Raw genomic sequence first — 24,398 nt, forward strand, 5'->3', positions numbered from 1 at the left:
AGCATCTCATCACCAAGATTAGGACTCCCTTGTGAGAATGGACTCACTTGTGGCCTGTTCACACAGCTGTAATGATCGCCCTAAAATCCAAGTGTCCCAAGAGTCTACAGGGTCCTCGGAGAGGACAGTTATCTCTGCACACAGTTCCAGAACCCTGCTCTCACTCCTGCAGCAAAACAACGAACTCTGGATGGGAAGGGGCCAACCTATTTTACAGGGTATGTCAGCCCCACTTAAAAAGGCTGCCCACATAAATGCACATACACTCGCAAACGCAAATGGAACAGGAAAAGGTGCTGAAAGCTTCCATTTGTGATCCTTACAAAAGCCTGGAATTTGGTCATACTTTAGATTAGTTAGGAGAGACCAATCTCCTTGAGAGAAAAACTCAGGAGGCAAAATGGATAGAAAAAGAAAGGCCAGAACATTCCCCCCGGTTGGTTTTCAGCTTCACCTCTGGACCAAGAACAGTACACATGCATCCAGCCCAGGAAGCAGAAAGCAAACCAGGTGGGTGGCAGGGCAGGAAGCCCTATGCCCTGGCTTAGTGACCAGGAGACCTCTACAGGTCCAACGGGATGAGCGCGAGCACCCGCAGCAATGGAACGGAGCGCAGTCCTGAGGCTACAGCGCAGGAACCTGCGCGCTCAGCGTCCATGTGCGCCCAGGGCCAGCCCCACCTGCCGCTGCAGGCCCACAGCCTGTTCTGCTTCTCTAACCAGCAGTGCTCTGGCCAATCTGATGCCTGTCAGCCCAGAACGGAAGTGTCTTCCTTCCTCACTACTCACTCTCACCTGTCACCACTAACGATGCCTCAAACCAAATGTCTGGGTTTTCAGGGCCAACTCTACCAGACGCCACAAGTTCTTCAATTCCGGCTCCCAGAAGAAGCCCAAGCGAGAGCACACACGCTGTGCTCACAGACAACACACACGCAGACACGAAGAAGGGGGCCTGCGGGAGGCTCGAGTCAGAGAGTGGGCGCAGCAGGACACTCACCATCTCGTCCAGGGCGTAGCGCAAGAGGCCGTGCTCGTAGAGGATAAAGAAGCGCCGCTGCCATTTCTGCAATGGAGCACAGAGTGGGTGGTTAGAGGGCTCTGGCCCTGACCTCCGCTTGCTGCGTCCCCGGGTCTCACAACCTGTCAAAGGAAAGCGGGCTCCACAGCTTCCATTTCTGGGGCAGATGGCAAGAAAAGAGCGACCCAGGGCAAGAGAACAGTAATTTGTTAGATGGCACTGGGCCAGGGGAGAGACCCGAACCACCCAGTGTTTTTTCCACAGGAGATTTCATGAGATGCCTGGTTTATTTTAATTGGCAGGCTCCTGAAGAGCAGAGGTGGCATCCTGGTCACCTTCTTGGATTCTCTATGTACCCAGCACGGAGATGATCACAAACGTGTTGATATTTATTTGATAAATTGTACAGTACAATATGGAATAACCAGAGAATGGCAGGCACGGATTCCCCGTTTCTGACGAAATTGAGGAAACTGCTAAAAAAGGGCTGTTCTCATGACCCACAGGCAATAGGAGATAGGGAAAAAGACAGTCAGGCTTCAGTGTTCACTGAGAATGAACAAGCTAAGAAAAATCAAAAGTGAGAAGGAGGGAGACCTGTGGGAATGATTCTCATGTCCCAGGAGTGATCGACTGGCAAAGGGTGCCCCTCTACTCTCCACCCAAAGGACAGGCCACTGTGGGCCAGCGGGGGCCCAAATGCACTGACAAACAGAACAGAAGGGACCACGAGAGTATGCACTTTCCTTTTTGTGGTGGGAAAACATGTCCAGAACAAGAGACTCTTGGTCCCCGAATCCCAAAGATCACCAGGAGGATCCATGACCTGTTTTCAACATTTCAAAAAGCTCAACAAAATTCATACTTTCACTGGGAATAAGGCCACAAGAACTATCACATCTCTTTGCTTTGGGCCAGAATTATATCATTCAGAATAATGTTTTTCCCATCAGAAGCTGGAAATGGCAATTCTGTATGACCCAAATATAAAACAGGAAAGCGGGCTGCTCCCTGGGTACTGCAGGCATTGTAATACCGTCACCCCTGCTGTCCTCCTGTCTGGATGGCAGGAACAGGACACTCAGACAGCCAAGGAAAGAGGACCTGTAGATGGCTGGTTCCACACTGGATGTCCAGGCAGAGGCCACCTGAAGTCTTCCTGAGAAACATTTCAAGGCTCCTTTAAAGACAGTAATATCTCCAAAGTCAAAACCCATACCAGAAGTAATCCTAAAGATCCCGGACATAATACAAGGTCTGTGGGGCACCATGACCCCCACCCTAGACTGCAGCATTCAGGCCAGGGGCAGAAGAGATCAAGAGGCAGAGTGGAGGCTCTCAGGGAGCAGGGGACGGGAGGGGAGAGGAGCTGGAGCAATTTACAGGGTATGGGCGGCAGCACCTGGAAAAAACATGTGGAAAAGAAAAGATGGATGTTTTAACTGGAGTCATCCAAAGGGGCTCCCTGGTAGAGGAACAGACCACTGGTTAGGGACAATGTCGGTTTAATCATCTCGATGCTCCAGCTGAGACTGGGCTGCTCCCAGCAACCTGTGCACCACAGGGACCCACCCTGGGCTGGGGCGCCCCGGAGAGATGGGGCAAAAACAGAGTTGGCCCTCCGGTCTGTCATCCCTTCACAAGTGCTCATTTGCTGAGCCCTTAGCCAGGGAGGACTGGAGGGAAGAGAGATGGGATGAGGAAGGGAGGGAATGAGGGAACTGGAAGCCTAATTAGCAGAACGCAAATGTCTGCTGAACTGCTCTTCTGCCTTTTACATTTAACTGTTTCTGCCGTCAAGCTGACCCATGAACAGGAGACACAACGTAAGACCATCTTCTTTTGAAGAGCGGACCTGGCACAACTAGCGTCAGAGACTTTTCCTGTAGGACCGACAAGTTTGCCAAATGGGGGTTCCCTGCTGATCCTGCCATCCCAGGATCCATTGTTCAACTCCCCATCCCCCTCTTCCACTCTGTCGACATGCCCTTAGATGGGCTCCTCTCCAGTCCCTCCCACCGCAAGAATGCACTCTGAGGACCTTACCCGAGACCGATGCACTGGGTTGTCAAAGTCAGTCCCATCTGGAGCCAGGAGCAGCCAGCCACCATAAATAGGTTTTGCCTGGAGGAGAAAAAACAGGTCATCGGTGGCCTTGGATCAGAGAGAGAACAGGTTCGATGGTCAAGTTAAAGATCAGTGCTCCCTGGAAACAGAAGTCACCTCTGCTTAGCACACACCAGGCATCTCATTCCCCAGCCACAGGCCGAGTCTCCCAAGAAAAATGTTTGGGAGTAAGAGGCTCCTGAGCGGTCTGCAGCATCTGGTGTGGAAAATGGGACACAGAACCCAGCGGGACCCTGAAAAACCACCAAGTACAGGAACTCCTACGACACAGACGCCTCCTTCAAGTTCCCGACCAAGAAACAAAGGCATTTGCAAACACCACGTGAGTACCCACCACTGTGTGCTGCACGCAAACACAGTCGAAAGCCCTCATTCTGATCGTATAAAACAGGGCCTGGGAGAAGAGACACTGCTTTAGTGAGCACAGCTAGCACGAGCCAAAGAATCGTCAACTTCCTGTGTGGGTTTCAACCGTCCCATCTGAAAGGTGGGGGTGACGGTAATCGGAGCTACACCTTGTGAGACTTATGTGAGGACTGATGAGGTAATGCAAGTAAAACACAGCACAGGAATATAAAATAGTGCAGCCGCTGTGGGAAAGTCTGGCACTTCCTCAAAGAGTTAAACAGAATTCCACTCAACCCAGAACTCTACTCCTAGGTATATACACCCGAGAAGACTGAAAGCAGGTGGCTCAAATAAAAACCTGGACCTGAATGTTCACAGCAGCACCACTCACAACTGCCAAAAGGCAGAAACAATCCCCATGTACACCAACAGATGAGAGGGTAAGAAAATGGGGCACACCCATACAACAGAATATTATCAGCCACGGTGACACGGACGAACCCTGAAGACATTACGCTGAGTGAGAGAACACAGACACCAAAGACCATATACTGTTTGCTTCGGCTTCCACGAAAAAATCCATAATAGGTAAATCCACAGAACCAGAAAGCAGATAGTGGTTGCCAGGACGTGGAGGGAATGGGAAACGGGAAATGACTGCTAACAGGTATGGGGTTTCTTTGTGGGATGATGGAAATGTTCTGGAATTAGAAAGTGGAGATGGTTGAACGACCTTGTGAACATGCTAAAAGCCACTAAATTGTACACTTTAAAAGGCTGAATTTTATAGTATGTAAATTATATCTCAAAAAATTATAGAGGAAAAAACATTAAGCACAGTGTTTGGTCTCTAAGTGCATAACAAATGTAAGCTATTAATTTTTTTTTTTTAATGAAAAGTCCCCCATCCCCCAACACCCTGACAGTAGGAGCTCAACATGAGTTGAGGCACCAGACAGACACTCAGCCTCCACCTCCCTTTTCACCCATACCCGGCTGGTGACAAACAGCTGGAAAAGGCACAATAAACCAGTTTGTCCACTACCCTTTGGAGGGCAGTAATACAAATTAAAACCCAAACCCTCTGCCTGCTGTTTACACACATGACTCATCTCTGGGAAAGCTTTAGGGGTCCTCTTAACATATTTTTTTCCAACACTTTCCAAACTGGAGCCCTGTCACACCACCTCATTTTATAAAGCTGTGGAATCTGTGACTCAGAGAGGGAAGGTCACTTGCCAGAGGTCACACAGCATTCTGGGTAGGCCAAGAACACTCCTTTTTCTTGGCTTCTGCAGGGTCCTTTAGGCCCCCAGGGGAAGTTCTGGCTTTTCCCCATGAAAGTGAAGAGAGTAGTAGGAGCTTCGGGCAAGGGGTATGGAGAGGGCTGAGGGAAGGAAGTGAGGGACTGGTTTTGATGAAACATGGGCAGTGGGTGCTGGCACGGAACTTAGGGTTAGAGGGACACGACCCAGGAGAGCCATGCGGGATGTAAAATGAAATTGTCTCAGAAAACAGAAGTAAAGAGAGTAAGGTCTGTTTTCTTAGCAAATACCAGACCAGCGGCGCCCAGCCATTCCCCAAGCAGGCAGGCACACTCACTCAGCATCTCTCACACACCACGCAGTGACACACATACACAAGATGGACAGGTCAGGGCCAGGGGGTGATCCTGGGCCAGGTGACTTCCCCACTTCACCTCTTAGCTTGCGGTTCCCTGAGGTGTGAAATCAGGAGGCTGGACAACAAGGCCGTGTCTCCTCCATTTCTGCCTCACCGTGACTGTATGCCACTCTCCTGGTCTCTGACCTTAGGGCTTTGGGGAGACTTCATATTAGCAGCTACATCTACCTGACCTTTCCCCAAAAGGAGCAGTTGGAGATGTGAGGGACTAACACAGAGGACCCGGCCACAGTCTCACCACTACCCATCACCAGCACTGTTACTGACTCAACATCTACTCAGGCCTCGTGTGTGCTGGTCCTGTGTGCCGCACACCAGGGGGGCTGCCAGCATCCGCCTCACTTTGCCAGGTCCTTCTTGGACACACCACCCCAAAGGGGACCCTTCCAGGTGGGCAGGTTGTCCTGAAAAGTGGGAAGGCTGGGCTAATGGAGGGCACAGGGCAAGAAACAAGTGCTCTAGGGGCGCCTGGGCAGCTCAGTCGGTTAGGTGTCTGCCTTTAGCTCAGGTCTTGATCCCAGGGTCCTAGGATTGAGCCTCGCATTGGGCTCCCTCTCCCTCTGCCTGCAGATCCCCCTGCTTGTGTTTGCTCGCTCTCTGTCAAATAAATAAATAAAATCTTTAAACAAGCACCTCAACCTTCCCTCATAAGCCCAATAAACCAGAGGCTGCACTTCTGGCTGGTCTCTGGGAAGAGGCTGCTGGTGGTCTGGGTGTCTTCCTCAATTCAAAGGCCTTCCAAAAATGGTTACTTGAAACTTCTGCTTCCTGGAAGACGGGTAGACGTAATTTTCCCTATTCCTCCTACTAAGTACAAATCAAACCTTGGACACTGTATATAAGAAAAACCTAAGGAGGCTCTGCAAGGTGGAAAGAAGATGGCAGAGAAGAGGGCTGGGGACCCTGAGACCCAAAAACAATATGGAGATGTGCACCCTGGCTTCTCTTTTTGTCTCACTGTCCCAGACCAGGTACTGGAAGAATGAGCAACTGGGAAGTGCCAATGGGTACAAACAAATAAAAGCCCCAATAAAAACTGCTCTCTCTAGCTGAAGAACCAGGGAAGGAACAACCTGGTAAGACAGAATATTCTTAGACGATAACTGCTCTATTCCAGCCAGACATGACAGGGAAGACTCAGCCCCAGCCCCACCCCTGCCAGCAAAGGCTTCCTACCTGCCCTTGGCAGCTAAGAGGCATGCCAGGACCCCTATCAGGAAGGTGTTGGGAGGCCAGGCAGGGAGGTGGGATTTTTGCCCCCACCCAGAAGTAACAAGGCCCCCCTTCCTCTCCCTGCTGGGATAGAGTCAGAGGAAGACGTGGGGAGCTGAACTCTCACCGTTGGTCTGCAGTAACAAGGAATGTCCCCCGTCAGGTGTCAGTGGACGTCTAGTGGGCAGCCTGGACTTCTACTTCCACCTCAAAGTGAAAGATGGTGGCCCCCCCCAACCCCTATCCCCACTGGAGTAGTGTCAGAAAAAGCCGACTAGAACAATCCACAGTTCCCTAAAATAACACAAATATATCCAAGTTTCAATCAAAAGAATCACCAGCATAGTAAGAACCAGAAAGGTTGCAAACTGAATAAACAAAGACAATCAACAGATGCCAACACCACAGTGACAGACACGTCAGAATTACCTGATGAAGGTTTTAAAGCAGCCACGCTGAAATGTTTCAACAAGAAATTATAAACATGCTTGGAATAAATGGAAACACAGAAAACCCCAGCAAAAACAAAACAAAACAAAACAAACAACAATAAAAAAACAACCAGGAAATATAAAAACCAAATGGAAATTTTGAAACTGAAAAATACAATAAATGAAATAAAAAGCTGAATGGATGGGCCCAACAGTAGAATGATGAGAACCAAGGGAAGAATCAGTGAACTGGAAGAAAAATAATAGAAATTACTCAATCAAGGGCACCTGGGTGGCTCAGCCAGTGAAGCATCTGCCTTCAGCTCAGGTCATGATCCCAGGGTCCTGGGATCGAGCCCTGCATCGGGCTCCCTGCTCAGTGGAGAGCCTGCTTCTCCCTCTCCCACACCCCCTGCTCATGTGCTCAATCTCTCTCTCTCTGTCAAATAAATAAAATCTTAAAATAAAAAGAAGAAAAAAATTACCCAATCGGGCAACAGAAAGAAAACAGACTAAAAGAAATAAGAGAAGAATAGAGTCTTAGAGACCTGTGGAACAATGAAAAAGATCTATCATCTGTGTCATCAGACTCCCAGAAGGAGAAAAGGGGAGTAAGGTGAAAAAAGCACTCAAAGAAACAATGGTTGAAAACTTCCCAAATTTGGCAAGAAAGGAAAGCTATAAATTTAAGAAGCTGAGTAAACTCTAAAGGATAAATACAAAGAAATCCACACCAAGACACATCAAAATTAAATTTCTGAAAACTAAAGACAAATACAAACTCTTGAAAGCAGCCAAAGAAAAGTAACAGCTTATGGACAGGAGAAAACCAAACATGTTAACAGTGGACTTCTCATCAGGAAGCTTGGAGGCCAGAGGCAAGTGGTACAATACTTTTCAGGCACTGAAAGAAACCATCAATCCAGAATCCTATACCCAGAGAAAATACCCTTCAGAAACTAGGTGAAATCTCAGATGAGTTCCTCAAAAAATTAAAAACAGAACTATCCAACAATCTAGGAATTTCACCCCAAAATTAGAAAACCCCTAATTCAAAGGGATACATGAACCCCTATGTTTACTGCAGCCTTATTTGCGACAGCCAAACTATGGAAGCAGCCCAAGTTTCCACTGACAGACAAATGGATCAAGAAACGTTATCTGTATCTATAGATATAGATATGTACAATGGAATATTACTCAGCCATAAAAAAGAATGAAATCTTGCCATTTGTAACAATATGGAGAGAGCTAAAGAGTATAATGCTAAGTGAAATAAGTCAGTCAGAGAAACACAAATACCACATGATCTCACCCATATGTGAAATTTAAGAAACGAGGAAAGATGAAATGCTTTTCTTCTAAGAGCAGGAACTAGACAATGATGTCTACTCTCACAACTATAGTGCTAGAATTTCTAGCCAGTGCAGGAAGGCAGAAAAGGATATAAAAAGCATGTAGATCACAAAGAAAAAATAAAATGTTTACAGATGACATAATTTTCTATGTAGAAAAATAAGGAATCTATTTTTAAAAACTCCTAGAACTAGTGAGTTCAGTAAGGATGCAGGATGTAAGATCAGTATACAAAAATCAACGGTATTTCTATATGCTAGCAGTGAATATGTGGACATCGAAATTAAAAATATAATACCATTTACCATCACTTAAAAAAATGAAATACCGGGGCACCTGGGTGGCTCAATTGGTTGAGTATCTGTGTTTGGCTCAGTCCATGATCCCAAGGTCCTGGGATGGAGTCCTGAGTCAGGCTCCTTGCTCAGCAGGGAGTCTGCTTCTTCCTCTCCCTCTGCCCCTCTCCTGCTCATGCTTGCTCTCTCTCTCTCTCTCAAATAAATAAATAAAAACTTTTTTTAAAAAAAGAAATATTTAGTTGTAAATCGAACAAGGCATGTACAAGACTTGCATGCTAAAAAAAACCTACACTACGCTGATGAAATAAAACAAAGAAAATCTAAAAAAAAAAAGGGGAAAGACATATTATGTTCATAGACTGGAAGATTCTAAGATGCCAATTCTCCCCAAATTAATATACAAAATTAATGCAATTAATAATGAAAAGCTCAGTAAGACCTATAGATATAGACAAGATTACTCTAAATGGAAAGTCAAAGGAACTAGAATAATTTTTTAAAAATTAAAAAAGAATAAGGAGGGAGGAATTCATCTACTGGATTACAAGATTTATTACATACCCACAGTATCCAAGACTGTGATATTAGTGGAACGTGAGATACATAGATCAACAGAACAGAATGGAGGGATCCTGGGCGGCTCAGTCAGTTAAGCGCCCGACTCTTGATTTCAGCTCAGGTCATGATCTCAGGGTTGTGAGATAGAGCCCCACGTTGGGCTCTGGGCTGGGCATGCGGCCTGCTTGAGATTCTTTCTCTCCCTCTTCCTCTGCCCCTTTTCCCCCACCTCTCTCCCTCTCTTAAAAAAAAAAAAAAACAGAATAGAGAACTGAGAAACAGACCCACACAAATCTGTCCAACTTAATTTTGGAGAAAGCTGCTAAAGCAATTCAGTGGAGGAGAGACAGCCTTTTGACAGACGGTGCTGAAGCCACTGGACATCCACAGGCAAAAAATAAGTACAGCTCCATCTTAAACAAAAATTAACTAAAGATGAAACACAAACTGACAAATCGAACTTCATAAAATTAAAACCTTTTGTTGTGCAAAGGCCCTACCAGGAGGGTGAAAAGATAAGTGACAGAGTGGGATAAAAATATTTGCAAACCACATGCCCAACAAAGGACTAGTATCCAGTAGAGTGTACTAAGCCCTCTGGAAACGCAATAGTAAAAAAAGAACAATCTGTTTAGAACCATGAGCAATATAAACCTATCAGAATGGCCAAAATTAAAAATGGTGACAACACCAAATGCTGGCAAGAATGTGAAGTCTATCACTCACACATTGCTGGAGAGAACATGAAATGGTACAGCCACTCTAAAAAAGCTTAGCAGTTTCTTTAGAAACTAAGCATGCAATTACCATACGATCCAGGAACTGCACACCTGGGTATTTATTCCAGAAAAACAAAAGCTGGCATTCACACAAAAACTGTACATTTCTGAATGGTTATAGCACCTTTATTTGTAATAGCCAAAAACAGGAAACCCAGATGTCCTTCAGTGGGTAAGTGGTTAAAGAAATTGGTACGTGACCCCCCATGGAATACTAGTCAGCAATAAAAAGAAACAAACTTGATACACATAATCTGGGTGAATCTCCAGAGAATTATGAGTGAAAAAGCCAAATCTGAAAGACTACATGTTGTATGATTCCATTTACATAAAATTCTTGAAATGTGTAATTTATAGAAATGGAGAACAGATTCGTGGCTGCCAGGGGTTAAGAGGCAGTAGTGGTGGGAGGGCAGGAGGCGCGGCGTGAGGGGACCTGGAAGGATGGAAATGAGCTGCACCTTGACTGCATCAATGTCAGTGTCCTGATTCTGACACTGCACTATAATTTCACAAGGTGTTACCACTGGGGAAACTGGGTAAAGTGTACGTAGGATAGCTCTGTATTTTCTTACAACTGCACAGAAAACTACAATTATCTCAAAATAAAAAATTAAAAAAAAAAAAAAAAAAAACCCCAAACCTATTACTTGCTGAATACTGCCTCCACCCACATACAGGCATTTAGCACTGGAAAGGGACCCTCCATAGCCCCAGACCACAGAAGCTCCAGCCATGAAGACCTTTGTGGTCCACAAGGGTCTTCCCCAGGCCAGGCTGGCCCTCCGTGGCCCTCAGCTATGCTGAATGAGCTCTACTGGCCTTTCCAACAGCTTCTACTGGAGGCCACACACACCCACACATGTACACCCTCTTGGGCCTGTCGACTTGACCAAGGCGAGGTCCTTCTGCTCCTTTCCCTCTCGCCATCCTCCAGGCAGATCTGGGCTGCATCAGGGAGAGTCCAACTGCCTCAACTCAGGCCAAGCGGGCAGGCCACAGGCAGGGGAAGATGCAAACGTCCCGGCCTGCTTTACACAGCGTTGTCAAACTGCCACACTGATGCTTCCCAGAAACATACAAGCCTCTGGACACAGCCGCCCAATCACCATCAGCTCCAAGGCATCCGGAACATTACATGCTCGGCTCTCAGCAACATGTGGCCTGTCAGAGGCTCAAAGAGCAGGGAAGTCAGTGACGGATTTCTAACAGGTGGTTAACCTCGCTTTTCCTGTCCTCAGATTCACCCACCCTGACTGTACGTGGTGTGGAGAAAGGCAGTCAGATACGTTGCACGCTATGGCACTGAAGAGTGAGTACCCAAAATTACTGATGCAAAATGTGGGCCCCACCCTTCCTAGCCCTCGATAATATCCCGTCATCCTAAAGGCCCTCTATGGTCTGGTGCCCCCTTACTGTCCCCTACACAGGCCCCCTCAAAATCCTGCACCCCCTTCAAGTACAGGAACTGACCCAAAGCCAACCGCTTACTGGGAACTTACTGTGGCTGCCGCCGCCATGAATCCAGGACACTGCCACCTCCCCCTTCTCTGACCCGCTCTGTTAGACTTACACCTCCCAGGGGAAAGAAAAATAGTCCAGGCCTCTGGGCTAATGCACAAGCAATTCTCTGTGTGGAGGGCTCTTTGCCCCATCCTGCTCACCCTCCCAAGTTCCATATCTCCCAATCCCAAGCCATCCACGTTCCTTCCCTCTTACAACACCTCGGCTCACTGCGGACAGGAATCTTGCCTCCATCTAGCACAGCGCCCTGTACCCAGTCGGGCTGTGGTGACTGAAACACACATCCATGTGAGTCAGGTGACATACCTACTAGTCACCACCACGCAGCCGAGACTGCTCCAAACTATTCTCTGAGTATGGCCGGGAAGGCCTTCCCAGCCGAGACCGAGGTGAGCCCAGACCACACTTGCAGCCTCCCCACACGGAGCTCCCAGGTTGCTAGTGGGTTCTGGTCGGCACCTAACACCATGGGACAACCAGAAGGCTGAGGAGCAGGCAGACGGGCTGAACTTCGAGTGTATTTCTCCCTTCTCTGAATCTGACCCCCAGTCACGCCATGTGTGCCACGCTGGCAAAGACACAAGGCAGAAGTGCTGTGGGAAACCTGGCACTCTCCAAGAGCCGCAATGTGGCCCTATGTGGCGACAACTATGGCATTTCCATGCTCCTGCCCCAGGAACCCCACAGCCAGAAATTAAGCTGAAAGAAATAACGCTGAGAAGCAAAAAGCTCCCCTCATGATTGAAGAGGAACTCAATGTCCAACAAGCAGATGGCTAAATGAATGCTGGTTATCAACTCACGAAAATACTACACAGCCATTACTTATAAATACCTAAGAGGAATTCAAGAAACCCTTGAGAGTACGCGCCCACAGGATTCCATCAAGCCAGTGCTTCCTGCACAGAGCCAGGTGGCTCCATTCGCTCTGTCTCCTGGGTGACCGGCACCCTCTGGAGGTGTTCAGTGGAATTTCCCCAGCTGCTGCTGTGAAGCTGGAACCATTTAGGGACTGGAGATAAAAACGTGACGTGCACACAGTCCCTCCCCAAGGGGCTCTTGGTTTAGTGAAGGAGACCAGGCATGGGAACAAGCATCCAAGGTAGGATGTAAAAATGTGGCCTATTATAAAATGCATCATAAGGACAGAGACAGAGAAAGATTGGGAGTCAACAAGAAAACAGTTATTGTATTGACTGCTGGGATCATGAGCAAGTCTTGGGGGGTTTTTTTTTGGTTTTACCATTTTTTGTAAAGTCATGCTATTGTATAGTACTTACCAGACACTACTTTCTAAAGGGCAGGGAAGATGTCTGCCTGACTGTGCATGCATGACTTCTGATATAGTGCTAACAGAGTATCTTCCAAAAGATGGCAGGGGGTGGGAGGCAGGGGCTTGATTGTTCCTGGAAGAACAAGAAGTAGATGAGGTCAGGGAATCCCTGTACTCCACTCTTCACCAATGGCATGACCCAACAGCTCTGGGTCATTAGTTAAAGACCGTGGCCTGGGAACCAGAAGGCCCAAGTTCAAGTCCCAGTTCCATGACTTAGTTGCTGTGTGGCCCAGGGCAAGACATTACCTCTGTGAATCTCAGTTTCTTTATCTACAATAATAGAAAAACACATAACTTTTCCATACCATTTTTTACAAAACTGCATCAGACACAAACACGTACTGGGTCACTGAATAATCAACAGCCCAGAGTCAGGGATATACATCCCAGCACCTACACGGGGCTGTGCACACAGCCGGTACTCAGACCAAACTAGGGTAGCACTTGGGGACCAGCAGTGCTCAGGGGAGTGAGCCCCACAGTGGAGGTAATGAGTGGAGGTCCCCAAAGAGTGTGATGGGCAGGACTGCAGAGTATTTGAGGCCAGTCCAGAAGGACCTCAGGGCTCCCGACTCTGAGCGCAGGGGCAGAGCATGCAAAGTCCACTAAGGCTCCCTCATACCAGGCTAAAGGCCTGAATTCCAAGCACAGTGACCATCCCCATAAAAGTTCTTCAAGAGGAAAAGTCCCACAGTCCTGAAGGATCCATACATGTGGGGGCCAGTATCCCAGCTTTGGGGAAATTCCTGGGGCAAAGATTCCTCTGGGCTAAAGGTGGGGTATAGGGACCTGCATTCAAGCATGAGCTGGGGGGGGGGGGCAAACGGCCCTTGGTAGAGGATTCATTAAAGGATCTATGGGCAAAATGTGTGTAAACTGCAGCTATTACACCTGTAGTTTTGAGGCTGTTTCCTTGCCCTTTTTTTTTTCCCCAAAAGTGTTTCTGTGGCAACACTTCCAATGTTCATAGCAAACAGGCTGTTCATATTTTTTGTATTTTGGTTCTAAAAGGAGAAATGACGCCTGGGCAGCAGCTGTCTGGCCATCTTTATAAGCTTGTAAATCATGGAAGAATTCAAGGTCACCTGTCTTCTCCGAGACATTTAGAGTAAGTTAGTAAGAGGACAAGGGAGCACATGTGAAAGTCAGTCTCAGGACTTAACCTTCCTGTGTCCTAGGTGCGCACCTGCCTAGCTCACACCGGGGGTTAGCACACAACTCTGACCGTGCCTACCAGGGCCAAAGCCCTCAGGCAAGTGGGGCATCTCTTCCAGAACAAGCCTGCCAGGGCCAGTCATCATCAGTGAGGGTGTTGGCCATCACTGTTGACCCCCTCAGAGGCCACACACACACTTGTTCCCCACAAGGCTATGTGGACTAAACTGCGCTAGGACTCCTAAACTTGTTCAAGGGGTCTCAAGGCCTGGAGAATACTGTGATGTTGCTTTACATTCAGTTCTGGACCCAAACTACATTCCTCATTACGGCCACCATATGTCAGCATGAGCTTCCAGAGCCTGTCGTCTGCCTCAGCAGAGAACCGGCCATCACCAAGAGACTCACAATCGTACTACAGCCACTCTAGGTGATTCAACGTGAGCAGAACCCAGGGCCGTGACCAGGGCGAAAGCCTGGCCTTCCGAGTGAGAAAGGCTGCTGTCCCCTGGCCGGCAGGACAGCAGCCGGTACGTGGCCTGGAGGACACACACTCCATCTAAGTGAGCATACTGGGGAGTCAGGTAAAAATGCCCATCGGTTTCCTCCCTTCGTCACACCTGTCCTGCTTCCCACTGTCCTCAGAGCTAACAGCCAAAGCGTACGAGGCTGGTCACTGCTGCACACCCTTCATGTACTCTCTGATCTTCACAACAAACCTATGAGGTATATGCCATCAGCACCTCCATTTGACATGCAAGGACACTGAAGTGACCTGTCTAAGCAGGCTCTGAACCGCCACCACCTGGCCCCTAGCTGGCCTGTAACCACCCCGCACTGCTCCACGTCAGTGAGCCACTTCCAAAAGTAAAGGCTAGAGCCATCTGAACAGGAAGCATGGTCTCCCGGAGGGTCTAGTCCTGACCCGCACATCACACAGCATCTCCCCAGACACCCTTGCAGCCGAGGTCCAGGGCCTGGGCGTGCGCAGCACCCATGACGAGTTCATCACTGTGGGATGAACCAACCACAAACCACCGTCCACAGAGCCGCCCACACAGCTTGGCTGGGCACCATGGATTGTTGAGGTGTTCTAGGAGCTGACGGAAATTGTGGGGCTCTTCCCTGGAAGGAGGAGTCTTTCGTACTTGTGCAAACAGTAAGGGAGAGCACAGGCTCCCACTCCTCCCCACCCCAGAGAAAGTAGAGTAACCCTATAATTTACCATTCAAACAGGGATACTTTGGGGAAAGAGTTGGGACCCTATTAATTACACCAAGACATGTGACCCTGGAACCCAGGAGAAATGCAGCTTATCGACCTTTGGTGCCAAAGGCCGCGACGCAAACCCATCGATGCAAAGATAAGAAAGCCACCGGAAATACCCACAATGAAACAAAGGCACAAAAGTGGAACGAAGGGAAAGGAACTTGGCACCAGGGGCAGAGACGGGAGGCCCGGGAGAGACTTCCTGTGAGAGGCGAGCAAAGGACCAACTTCAGAAACTGAAGTCAGAGACGTGAGCTTGGGGAAAGTAGGCAGAGCTGAGCCAGCGTCAGGCCAGCTGGCACGGGCAGAGGCTCCAGCTTCCCTCCAGAGGAGGCAACAGGGCCTCACACACAGTGTCACCCTGCCTGGCAGTGTCATGGAAGCACGGTTCGAGGAGAGGGCACATCCCAGGAACTCCACAAGGCTCGGTATGATCAGGGCCCACACCTCCAGAGCTAGCTCGGAGGCCCCAAACCTCTAGACAATCTGCAGACGGTCCCACCCTTCGGCAAATCAGAAGCAGCACAGGGCGGAGGCAAAGACAATAAATAAATATTTGGTGAAACAATGACCTGAGCTCTACAAAGTGTTATCGGATGGCCCCTTGGTTTCCGCAGAGAGTGCTTCCGTGCTGCTGACACATACTTGACCAGACCGCAAGTCTGAGAGGGTGAGGCCAACACCATGTCCATACAGTGTGCCCAGTGGGACCTGGGGTAACCAGGACAGGGTAGAATGGAGGTGGAACCTGTGCTATTATCTACGTGTGGACAGCAAATGTCAAGCAGAAAACGACAAGAAGATGGGAAATGAAGACGTCAGATAATGGTTTGGTAAGATGTGAATTATGAGCACAAACCAAGAATGAGGTGGGGTAGTAACTGTTTGGGGGTATTTCCGTAATAGCTTTACTGAGGTATGATACACATACCATACAACTCCCCCATTTAAAAGTGAGTACAATTCAATGGTTTGCAGGACATCTATCAGCACAATCAATTTTAGAACCCCAAACTCTTGCCACCCCCAGAAGAAACCCTGTAATTTTTTTTTAAAGATTTTTTTATTTATTTACTCGACAGAAATAGAGACAGCCAGCGAGAAAGGTAACACAAGCAGGGGGGAGTGGGAGAGGAAGAAGCAGGCTCATAGCAGAGGAGCCTGATGTGGGGCTCGATCCCATAACGCCGGGATCACGCCCTGAGCCAAAGGCAGACGCTTAACCGCTGTGCCACCCAGGCGCCCCGAAACCCTGTAATCTTTAGCAGTCATTCCCTAAACCCTCGATTCCCCACCCCCACCCCACACCCTAAACCACTAATCTACTTTCTGTATGTATACATTTGCCTATTCTGGACCTTGCGTATGAATGCAATCAGATGACGAGAGATCTTTTGTGACTGTTCCCTTTCCTTAGCATGATGTTTTCAAGGTTCATCCACGCTGTGGTATGTGTGTGTGTTTTACTCCCTTTTATGGCCAAATAATATTCCGTTTATGAACATACCACAATTTGTTTATCTATTCATCTGCTGCTGGACGCTGGAGTCATTTCCACCTTTTGGTGGCTGTGAACGTTGATATATAAGTTTGGTGATGGCTTTTCAAGGTCGAAGAGGTAAACACCCCTTATCAATGTAAAGTGTGGAAAATGAACTCTTCAAAAGCCAAAAAAAAAAAAAAAAGGAAAACTGGTTGAAGGAGATACTGGAAGGGGGTTCCCAAGAGGCTCCCCGTAAGCAGACTCAGCAGCACGCGGTACTAGCCACACAGACCAGATCTCAAGCTGAAAACATCTCAAAGGAAACAGACATAGGCCTTTCCATAAAGCCTTTCCACGTTGATGGAGAGAAGAAAGGGGCAGAGAAAATATTTTCTTTAACAGAGGCCATAAAAAATATAGTCATAACAAAGATTGTGGTATAGCTGAAAGATCTGAGTCCATAGGGAAAACTCCCTTACTTAACACTATAGACATCGAAATTCCTGTACAGCCACTGAATTCAAGGGGCAGGACCTGGTTGAGGAGCACTGTAGTCTCAAAAAGAAGAGGTAATTTTCCTGATGAAAATTCTGAGGGTTGATCCAAACTTCTTCCTAAAATTTAGGGAGGGGAGCCTGGATGGCTCAGTTGGCTAGCATCTGACTTTGGCCCAGGTCATTCATTACCTTTGGGTCCTGGGATGGAGCCCCACATTGGGCTCCCCACTCAGTGGGGAGTCTGCTTCTCCCTCTCCCTCTGCCCCTCCCCCTCTCATGCTGTCTCTCAAATAAATAAATAAATAATCCCAAACTGTATCACACAGACCTCTCCGGCCTCCAAGATACCCTTGAATCCCCTTCCCACGCACATGCTTAGAGGGCTCAGGGTCCAACCATCACTCTGAGACCAAGGAACCTGAATCTCCCTCGCAGCCCTGACTTCTGACCCAAGCCCCAACCCTGCATCTCCAGGGAAAGGAGAAGTGCCACCTGGCCACTGCCATGCTTCCTTCCAACTCACATGTCCAGAGCTCCAGGTCAGGAACTGGGCTGGGGTCCTAGAAATTACCAAGCACCGCTAAATGAACAGATGAAAAGATCGGGGTCATCTCGCCTTCTGGCCACAAAGCTAATCAGTGACAGAGCCCCAAGGAGAGCTGCCTGCCCCCGTCTGTTAGTCCTTGGCTGCCCCTCGCTCCCCACAACAGAACCCAGCCCCGTCACTAGTCTAATCTCCATCCTAAAACATTCCAGGCACCTCTGACCCCTCCCCTCCAGGAGTTGCAGAGTGCACTGGTGGAATGTAACCGCAAAGCAACCTCCTTCTCTGAGCCTCAGACGCCTGTCTGTGCACTCAGGAGAATATAACCTACCCCATACTCTTCACCTTGAGTCCCTACCACATGCCGTGTACCTGCATTTCATTTACTCTTCAGAGAGCCAGCCCTTGGCGGCAGGAAGTAAGGGTGAGCCAGTCCTGGAGCGCGCCTGCCGTTGGAGAGAGCGGGCACTGTCCCCAGTGGCCCCCTTATCACTTTCTGCCCTCTGCACGTGTGACACATCACTCTGAGGGGGCTGCCTTGGGCCCTCGCCCGGATTCTGCACCTGCGTCAGCTCCATCATGACAGGAGTCCTCCTTGCCACTCCCATCATGGCCTTCCAGCAAATGCTCCTACTTGAGCTAGACTAGTGATTTTCAAAGTACCACAGTCCTTAGGACCCTTTGGGGGGTCCACGAGCCAAAACTATTTTATGAAGTCCTCATCTCCGTTCCTCACTTTCATTCTCTCCCCGGTGTAGAGCAGAGTTTGCCAGAGGCTATGTGACATGACATCACAATAGACGAAGTGCAGAAGACAGGAGAATCCAGCTGTCTTTCATGATGACAGATGTTATGGAGATTTGCAAAAAAGGTAAAATGGTGTGGCTCTTCTTAGCAGATTTATTTGTTGTTTTAGAAAAGTAATTTTTCAAAATATACCCGTTATTTATGTGAACATGTAACAGGTTTATTTTATTTTTAAATAAATTAATAAATTTCTAAACATTTCTCAGTTTTAATTTCTAGCACAACAAATACTACAGATGTAACCCACATAAACAAAAGCCCATTGAGGGCCTCAACAATCAAGAGCATAAAGGAGTCCCCAAAACAAAAAGTTTGAGAACCACTGGCCTTGACCATCATCCCACCCCCACCCCTGCAAATCCTCAGGTCAGTGGCTGGCCCGTCCTGCCCCCACACCCCTGCTTCCCTCAGCACTCTGCTCATGCTGTCACAACACAAATGAGCTTTCAGGTCCATCTCTAAGTTTCTACTCCGACTCCTTCCTCCTCCACAGCACTACCTTAAAAGGCTGCTTATTTCCCACCAGACTGACCACAGCAGCTGTACTACATATAGTGCATCTGGAAATGAAACGGGACTCCCCCACACACCAGACAGGGAACCCTTCCTCTGGGCGAGGCAAGGCTCTGCTGAGGAGGGGAGGCCTGGAGAGGGCACTGGGCTCCATCCACACAGGCAACACCCAGTATGGGTCCCTCGGCTGGAGGCCAGCCACTGAGGGAGGCTGAAACACTGGAACAACCAAGCATCTTGAGTGTTCCTTAGGAATCCTGTACGTATACTGTACGTAGATGCGACTTACGTTCTTTTGTATGCATCGAATATTTCACTCTATTAAAAAGTATTAATGCGGGGGTCAGGGTAAAACAGTGAGTTTCAAACAGCGGAGACAATGGGAGGTGGTGCTTCAGGAGCCACTGCAGAGCGTGGGGTGGGCCGGGGCTCGGGGTGGGGGTGGGCTCACAGGTGGCATCGTCCTCTCCTCCCGTCCCTCACATATGTGAGTTCCATGTTGTTTCAAGGGGCTCTGTGCTCTACTCCTAAAGACATAAAGTTTGAAAACTGATAACAGAGTAGTGAACAGGCCAGATCATCTCTTCCCTCTAAGTGACCCCAACATCTTTTGGAAGCCCAATAGCAGCAGTTCCCCATGAATCTCACCACTAGAGCACTCCAGCGGCTCCCTACATTGTCTGGCTTTCCACTCCTATGCTCCCTCAGCTCCCTCCCACCAATATTGAAGCCCCCACTTAGCTCCTTCCTGGCAGCTCCACTCATCTTCAGGTTAGATAAAAAGGAAAGGAGGGACTGACACTCAAAGCAGCTCAGCCACCCGGGTGCATGGGCACAGCACCTCTACGACCTCCTCGATGCTGCACACCATGCTTGTAACCCTGAGGGCTGCCCCGTACCCCCAGTTCTCCATCCTAGACTCCTACAAATGAGGAACACCGGGGTCTGGGCAGCACCATATGCTCTGTCCTCCCACCCGGCAGTCTGCAATGCTGGCATCTGGCTTGATGTGCTGATTCGAAACACAGCTCACTGACAGATTACCACGGGACCTGGATATTCCACTCCTAGGTCTCTACCCAGAAGAACTGAAAGTAGATGTTCAAATAAAACGTGTACATGAACGTTCACAGCAGGACTAACCACAACAGCCAAAATGTGGCAACAGCCCAAGCATCCATCTGTAGGTGAACAGGTAATCTAAATGTGTTATGCCCATATACTGGACTATTATTCAGCCATTAAAAAACCCAACGAGGTACTGATTCATGCTACCAATGGATGAACTCTGAAACATACTAAGTACAAGAGGCCAGACTAAACGCTGCATATTCTATATCCACTTTAATGACACTTCCAGCATAGGTAAAGCTGTAAGGACAGAAAGGAGACTGGTGGTTGCTGAGGACCAGGAGTGGGGAGTAACAGCCTAATAGTTATGGGTGTTCTTTTGGGGTGATGAGACGTCTTAAACTATAGACTGGTAGTGTTTGCACAATACTATGAATGTGTTGAATGCAACGGAATTGCACACTCTAAAATGGTTAATTTCACATTATGTGAATTTCACCTCAAAAAAAAAAAACACACACACACACACAAAACACAAAAAACAAAAAACCCCAAACAAAACCCACACACGGAGCTCCCTAGATCCCAGACACACAGAGGGTGCGGGCACACAGCTGATGGCCCACTCTCCGTCATCCCCTCCCACACTTCCCAGCTCAGCTGCCCGCTCACCCCTCTGCCCACACACATGCCCTGCAAGTCCAACCCATGCTCAGGGCTCCTCCCTGGACTGCAACAGCTGGAGGAAGAGGGAGAAAGTGACATTTTAAAAAGCCTCTTCCCTGTTCGGTCTTGACAAGGAGCCCATGGCCGCGGGATTTTTGGAACATGACGCCATTCGTGGCAAAGGGAGGAATGCTACAGAATGCGTGGGGACACATTTCTGGGGCTTTGCAGGAAAGCTCTGCAGTCAAGAGTCTCACCCTCTCCCTCAAAAAGCAGTGCTTCCCATTAAGAAACAGGTAGGATGGGAAAGTGCCATGAGAAGGAAAAAAGACAGGAAATATAAATAAGTTCAGCCTAGGCCTCATCCTCTCGCCATCCTCCCCTTCCTAGCACACATACTCACCCTGCCAGCAGGACAGCCCCTGGCTCCTGGACAGGAAGGCCACACACGACTAGAAATCTAATGTCCAGAAGGCCCACCTGACCCCATTCAGGACAGTGCAGGAAAGAGTAGAAGGAGGAGACCCTGCGTCAGACTGTCCGGGTTTGCATCCCAGCTCTACCACTTACAGTATTGCCCTTGGGCAAGTCACACGACTTCTTTCCAGCTCAGGTTTCTTATCTCTCTACTTCATAAGGCCACTGTGAATATAAATGAGTTAACAGTGGCCTGGTACACAGCAATTACTGTTAGCTACAAATGCCACCACCTCCACAATAAATAATCCCAGAGCACGTGAACTGCTCCTTCGATTGAAGTACAGGAAAACCTCCACACCACAGGCGGCTGCATGACCACCCTAGCTGGTCCAACTCCCCCAAAGAGGACCCCTAAGCTCACAGAGTTTCGAAGCAGGAAGGGAGATGTGGAAATGGAGTCAGCAGGCTGCTTGCTGAGATGGCATCTGCCTGTTAGAAGAGTTGTCCACAGGCTCTCACGAGGAACCTCTTCTACCTGTTTAGACCCTAGAGAACCCCCTCCCTGGAAGCATGTGGGATTTGTAAAGCCTGGGGAGCAGCAGAGAGACAGGAAGGACGGACCTGCTGGCTGAGGTGAGTGAATCAATGCTGGGGACCAAAGGGCCAGGACATGCCCTGCCCACATCTCCCACCCACCTGCCCATCAATTTGGGGCAAGAACTGCGCTGCCCTCTACCTTCCAGCTGTTTCACCAGGCCCAGGGGCACAAGGACTTTGATTCCCAGACAACTGTCCCAAGGACACCAGCAGTATAGTGGCTTCTCTTAATCCTCTCCTACCTTGTTGATGACAACTCAGACACTTCGTGCAAAGTGACTTCTGAAATCAGGATCCGCCACCGCCATCCATGGGACCTGCACTATGTACTTCTCGGAGCTTGGCAGGGGCTCGGAGGTGACTGTTGTGCTGACCACTACCCTCTGGAGCAGCCCATGCCCTCTAATGGTAGGTCTTAGGCTAATGGCACCTGGCCTCTTCACTTCCTATCCTCTACAAATTCTTAAAACCAGCTCCATTAAAAACAAAACAAAAAAAAACACCAAAAAACAAAACAAAACAAAACACAAAAAAACAGTTCAATCTTTATACTTGAACATGTTCTGAAAATCAAACCCACAGAAGCAAACTGACTATGGCCTTTCTGATCCCGAGGGGCTACTGTGAGGAAGTTGCTAGGGTGTGCCAAGCAGCTCAGCAGGAGAGGAGGCAGCTTGGGCTTTTGATCTGTGGGCGTGGAGGTAGACAAGAAATGGAGCTAGAGGGTCAGCTGTCCCACAAAACCATGGAGGCAGGTCCCCTCTCCGGGCCTGTGTTGGAGAAAACGAACCCCACTTCCTGAGCGCCCCCCAGGTACCCGAGCATTTACAAATCCGGCGCTTGCCACTTCTTGCATCATCTTCGCCACCATCACAGGCACCCAGGACATTATACAGTCCCCAGTTTTCAGAGGAAGGACAGAGACACTGAAACTCTGAGTGACCTGCTCCATCAGCATAAAAACAGAGCCAGGATGTGAACCCAAGTCTGAGCTGAAAGCCCCTAATGTCGACCCTTCCACTCCCTTACGTGAGCGCATTAAATGAAAAGTGGGACTGTGTCAGATTTCTAGGTCAGAGCAGGTCTCCAAGCGGAAGACAAACGAACGCCCCAATCCCACTGAGCCCTGAGGCTCCCCACACCCAGGTCACTCACCAGCTCCAGAAGCTCTGGCTGTGGCACCTGGAGACCCAGGAGACGTGGACTCTTTCTCTGGTTCAACTGGGACTCCTGGAAGTTGCTCCCCCTTCCTCCGGCCCCTTTAGCTACTGGCCAGGACCATTTGGAGGTAAGACACTGTGTCTGAAGGGTGCCACACAGCCTCCCTGGTCTGTCTGATAAAACCAGTGCTTTAGGACCTACAGAGATCAAGGACACAATATTTCCTGATTCTGAATTCCTTAGGGGAAAAGCAGTGCTTCCTGTTCAGGGCTGTGCCAAAGGTGTGGTCACTGCCACAGGCCGGCAGCCCGCTGGGGGACATGGGGCTACCCTAAGGCTGAGAAGATTTTGGCCTACGTGATGACCTGTGAAATGTCCTGTACCACTACCCTCCCCACATGTACCCCAGCTACTAAGAAATCCATGTCAGGGCAAGGCCCTGTTTCTGATAGCAAAGGTTAACACTTTTTATCAGACACAGGGAGGTCAAAGAGAACTTTGGAAAAACCCACACTGGCCTTCCTGTAACCTAGGCAGGTCACTGAACTGGGTCTCAGCAGCCCCATCCGTTAATTGGGGACAACCCCTCACCTGCTTAATTATGGGGGGTGGGTATCGCCCGGCCCCTGCAGGCCCCTCCTCCCAGGGCTAGGAAGTAGAAGTCCATTGCGCAGCTTTGATTTTGTTTGCAATAGCCCAGCCTCCTACAGCAATAGTACCAGGGGAATAAGTTCAAGCAGCTTTCCCAAGAGGAGGGAAGACAGGTTCCCAGTCTCACAAAGGCTGGCACGGGAACGGTGTGGAACTAGGTTCTACGTCCCAGCCCCACCACTAGGCAGCTCGGCGACCTCGGACAGGCAGTTCCACCTCCCTGAGACTCCACGTCCCCCCTCTACAGCGCCCATGCTGCTACCGGCCCTCCCCAGCTGCTGAGAGTGGAACGGGACGATCACAGTACACGGCACGTGACGCAGCACAATGAAGGCTCCGGAGGATTCGATGCGCCCATCTGCTCACTCCCGCTGCAAGCTCCCCCCAAAGACCAGGCAGGCCACCACCCAGCAAAGGGTGCAGGCGCCAAGCTGAGCATGAGGGGAGAAGGGAGCTGGAAGGATTACAGGCTCCAGGCAAAAACCAGGCTGTGGTTTCATGTGAACTAGGATGACCCTGATGGAAAACCAGCAAGTGGTCTGGAAGATTCCAGTTCCAGTCTCCAGAGATAAAATGCCAGCAAATCAACCCACTAGCTCTCTTGCCCCCAAAGGAAGTGATAATATAAAGGGAGCGGTGAGGCTGGGCATTCAGAGCTTCCATGCCAGGGCAGCTGTGAGATCGTCTACAGATCATCTCACAGAAGCCTAAGCTGCTAAAACTGGAGGAACCACAAAGTCTGGGGCAGGTTTCAAACCTGCCCCCCGCCCAGCCTCCAGAGATGACCGGGGGCCCCACAGGCAGGAAGCAGAGGTGGCTGAGCGGCCAAGTTCCAGGCTCCAACCTCATGTCACCCAGAACCATGTCACTTTTTCTGTTTCACACATGGCAT

The 24,398-nt window shown here is 49.2% G+C and overlaps 1 protein-coding gene across 3 annotated transcripts in view; it reads right to left on the minus strand.

The window, feature by feature from the left end:
• LOC103658486 (myosin phosphatase Rho interacting protein) overlaps window positions 1–24,398 on the minus strand; it is a 148,790-nt gene that overhangs the window by 116,962 nt on the left and 7,430 nt on the right. For all 3 annotated transcript variants that reach the window (XM_040630170.1, XM_040630171.1, XM_040630172.1), the window contains exons 2-3: window positions 3,067–3,144; window positions 1,000–1,065 (exon numbers count right to left, since the gene is read on the minus strand). In XM_040630170.1, coding sequence (XP_040486104.1) covers window positions 1,000–1,065; window positions 3,067–3,144 — 144 coding nt within the window. The remainder of the gene's footprint in view (window positions 1–999; window positions 1,066–3,066; window positions 3,145–24,398) is intronic.

The sequence above is a fragment of the Ursus maritimus genome, unplaced genomic scaffold (assembly GCF_017311325.1).
Source record: "Ursus maritimus isolate PB19 unplaced genomic scaffold, ASM1731132v1 scaffold_14, whole genome shotgun sequence".
In the NCBI taxonomy this organism is placed as follows: domain Eukaryota; kingdom Metazoa; phylum Chordata; class Mammalia; order Carnivora; family Ursidae; genus Ursus; species Ursus maritimus.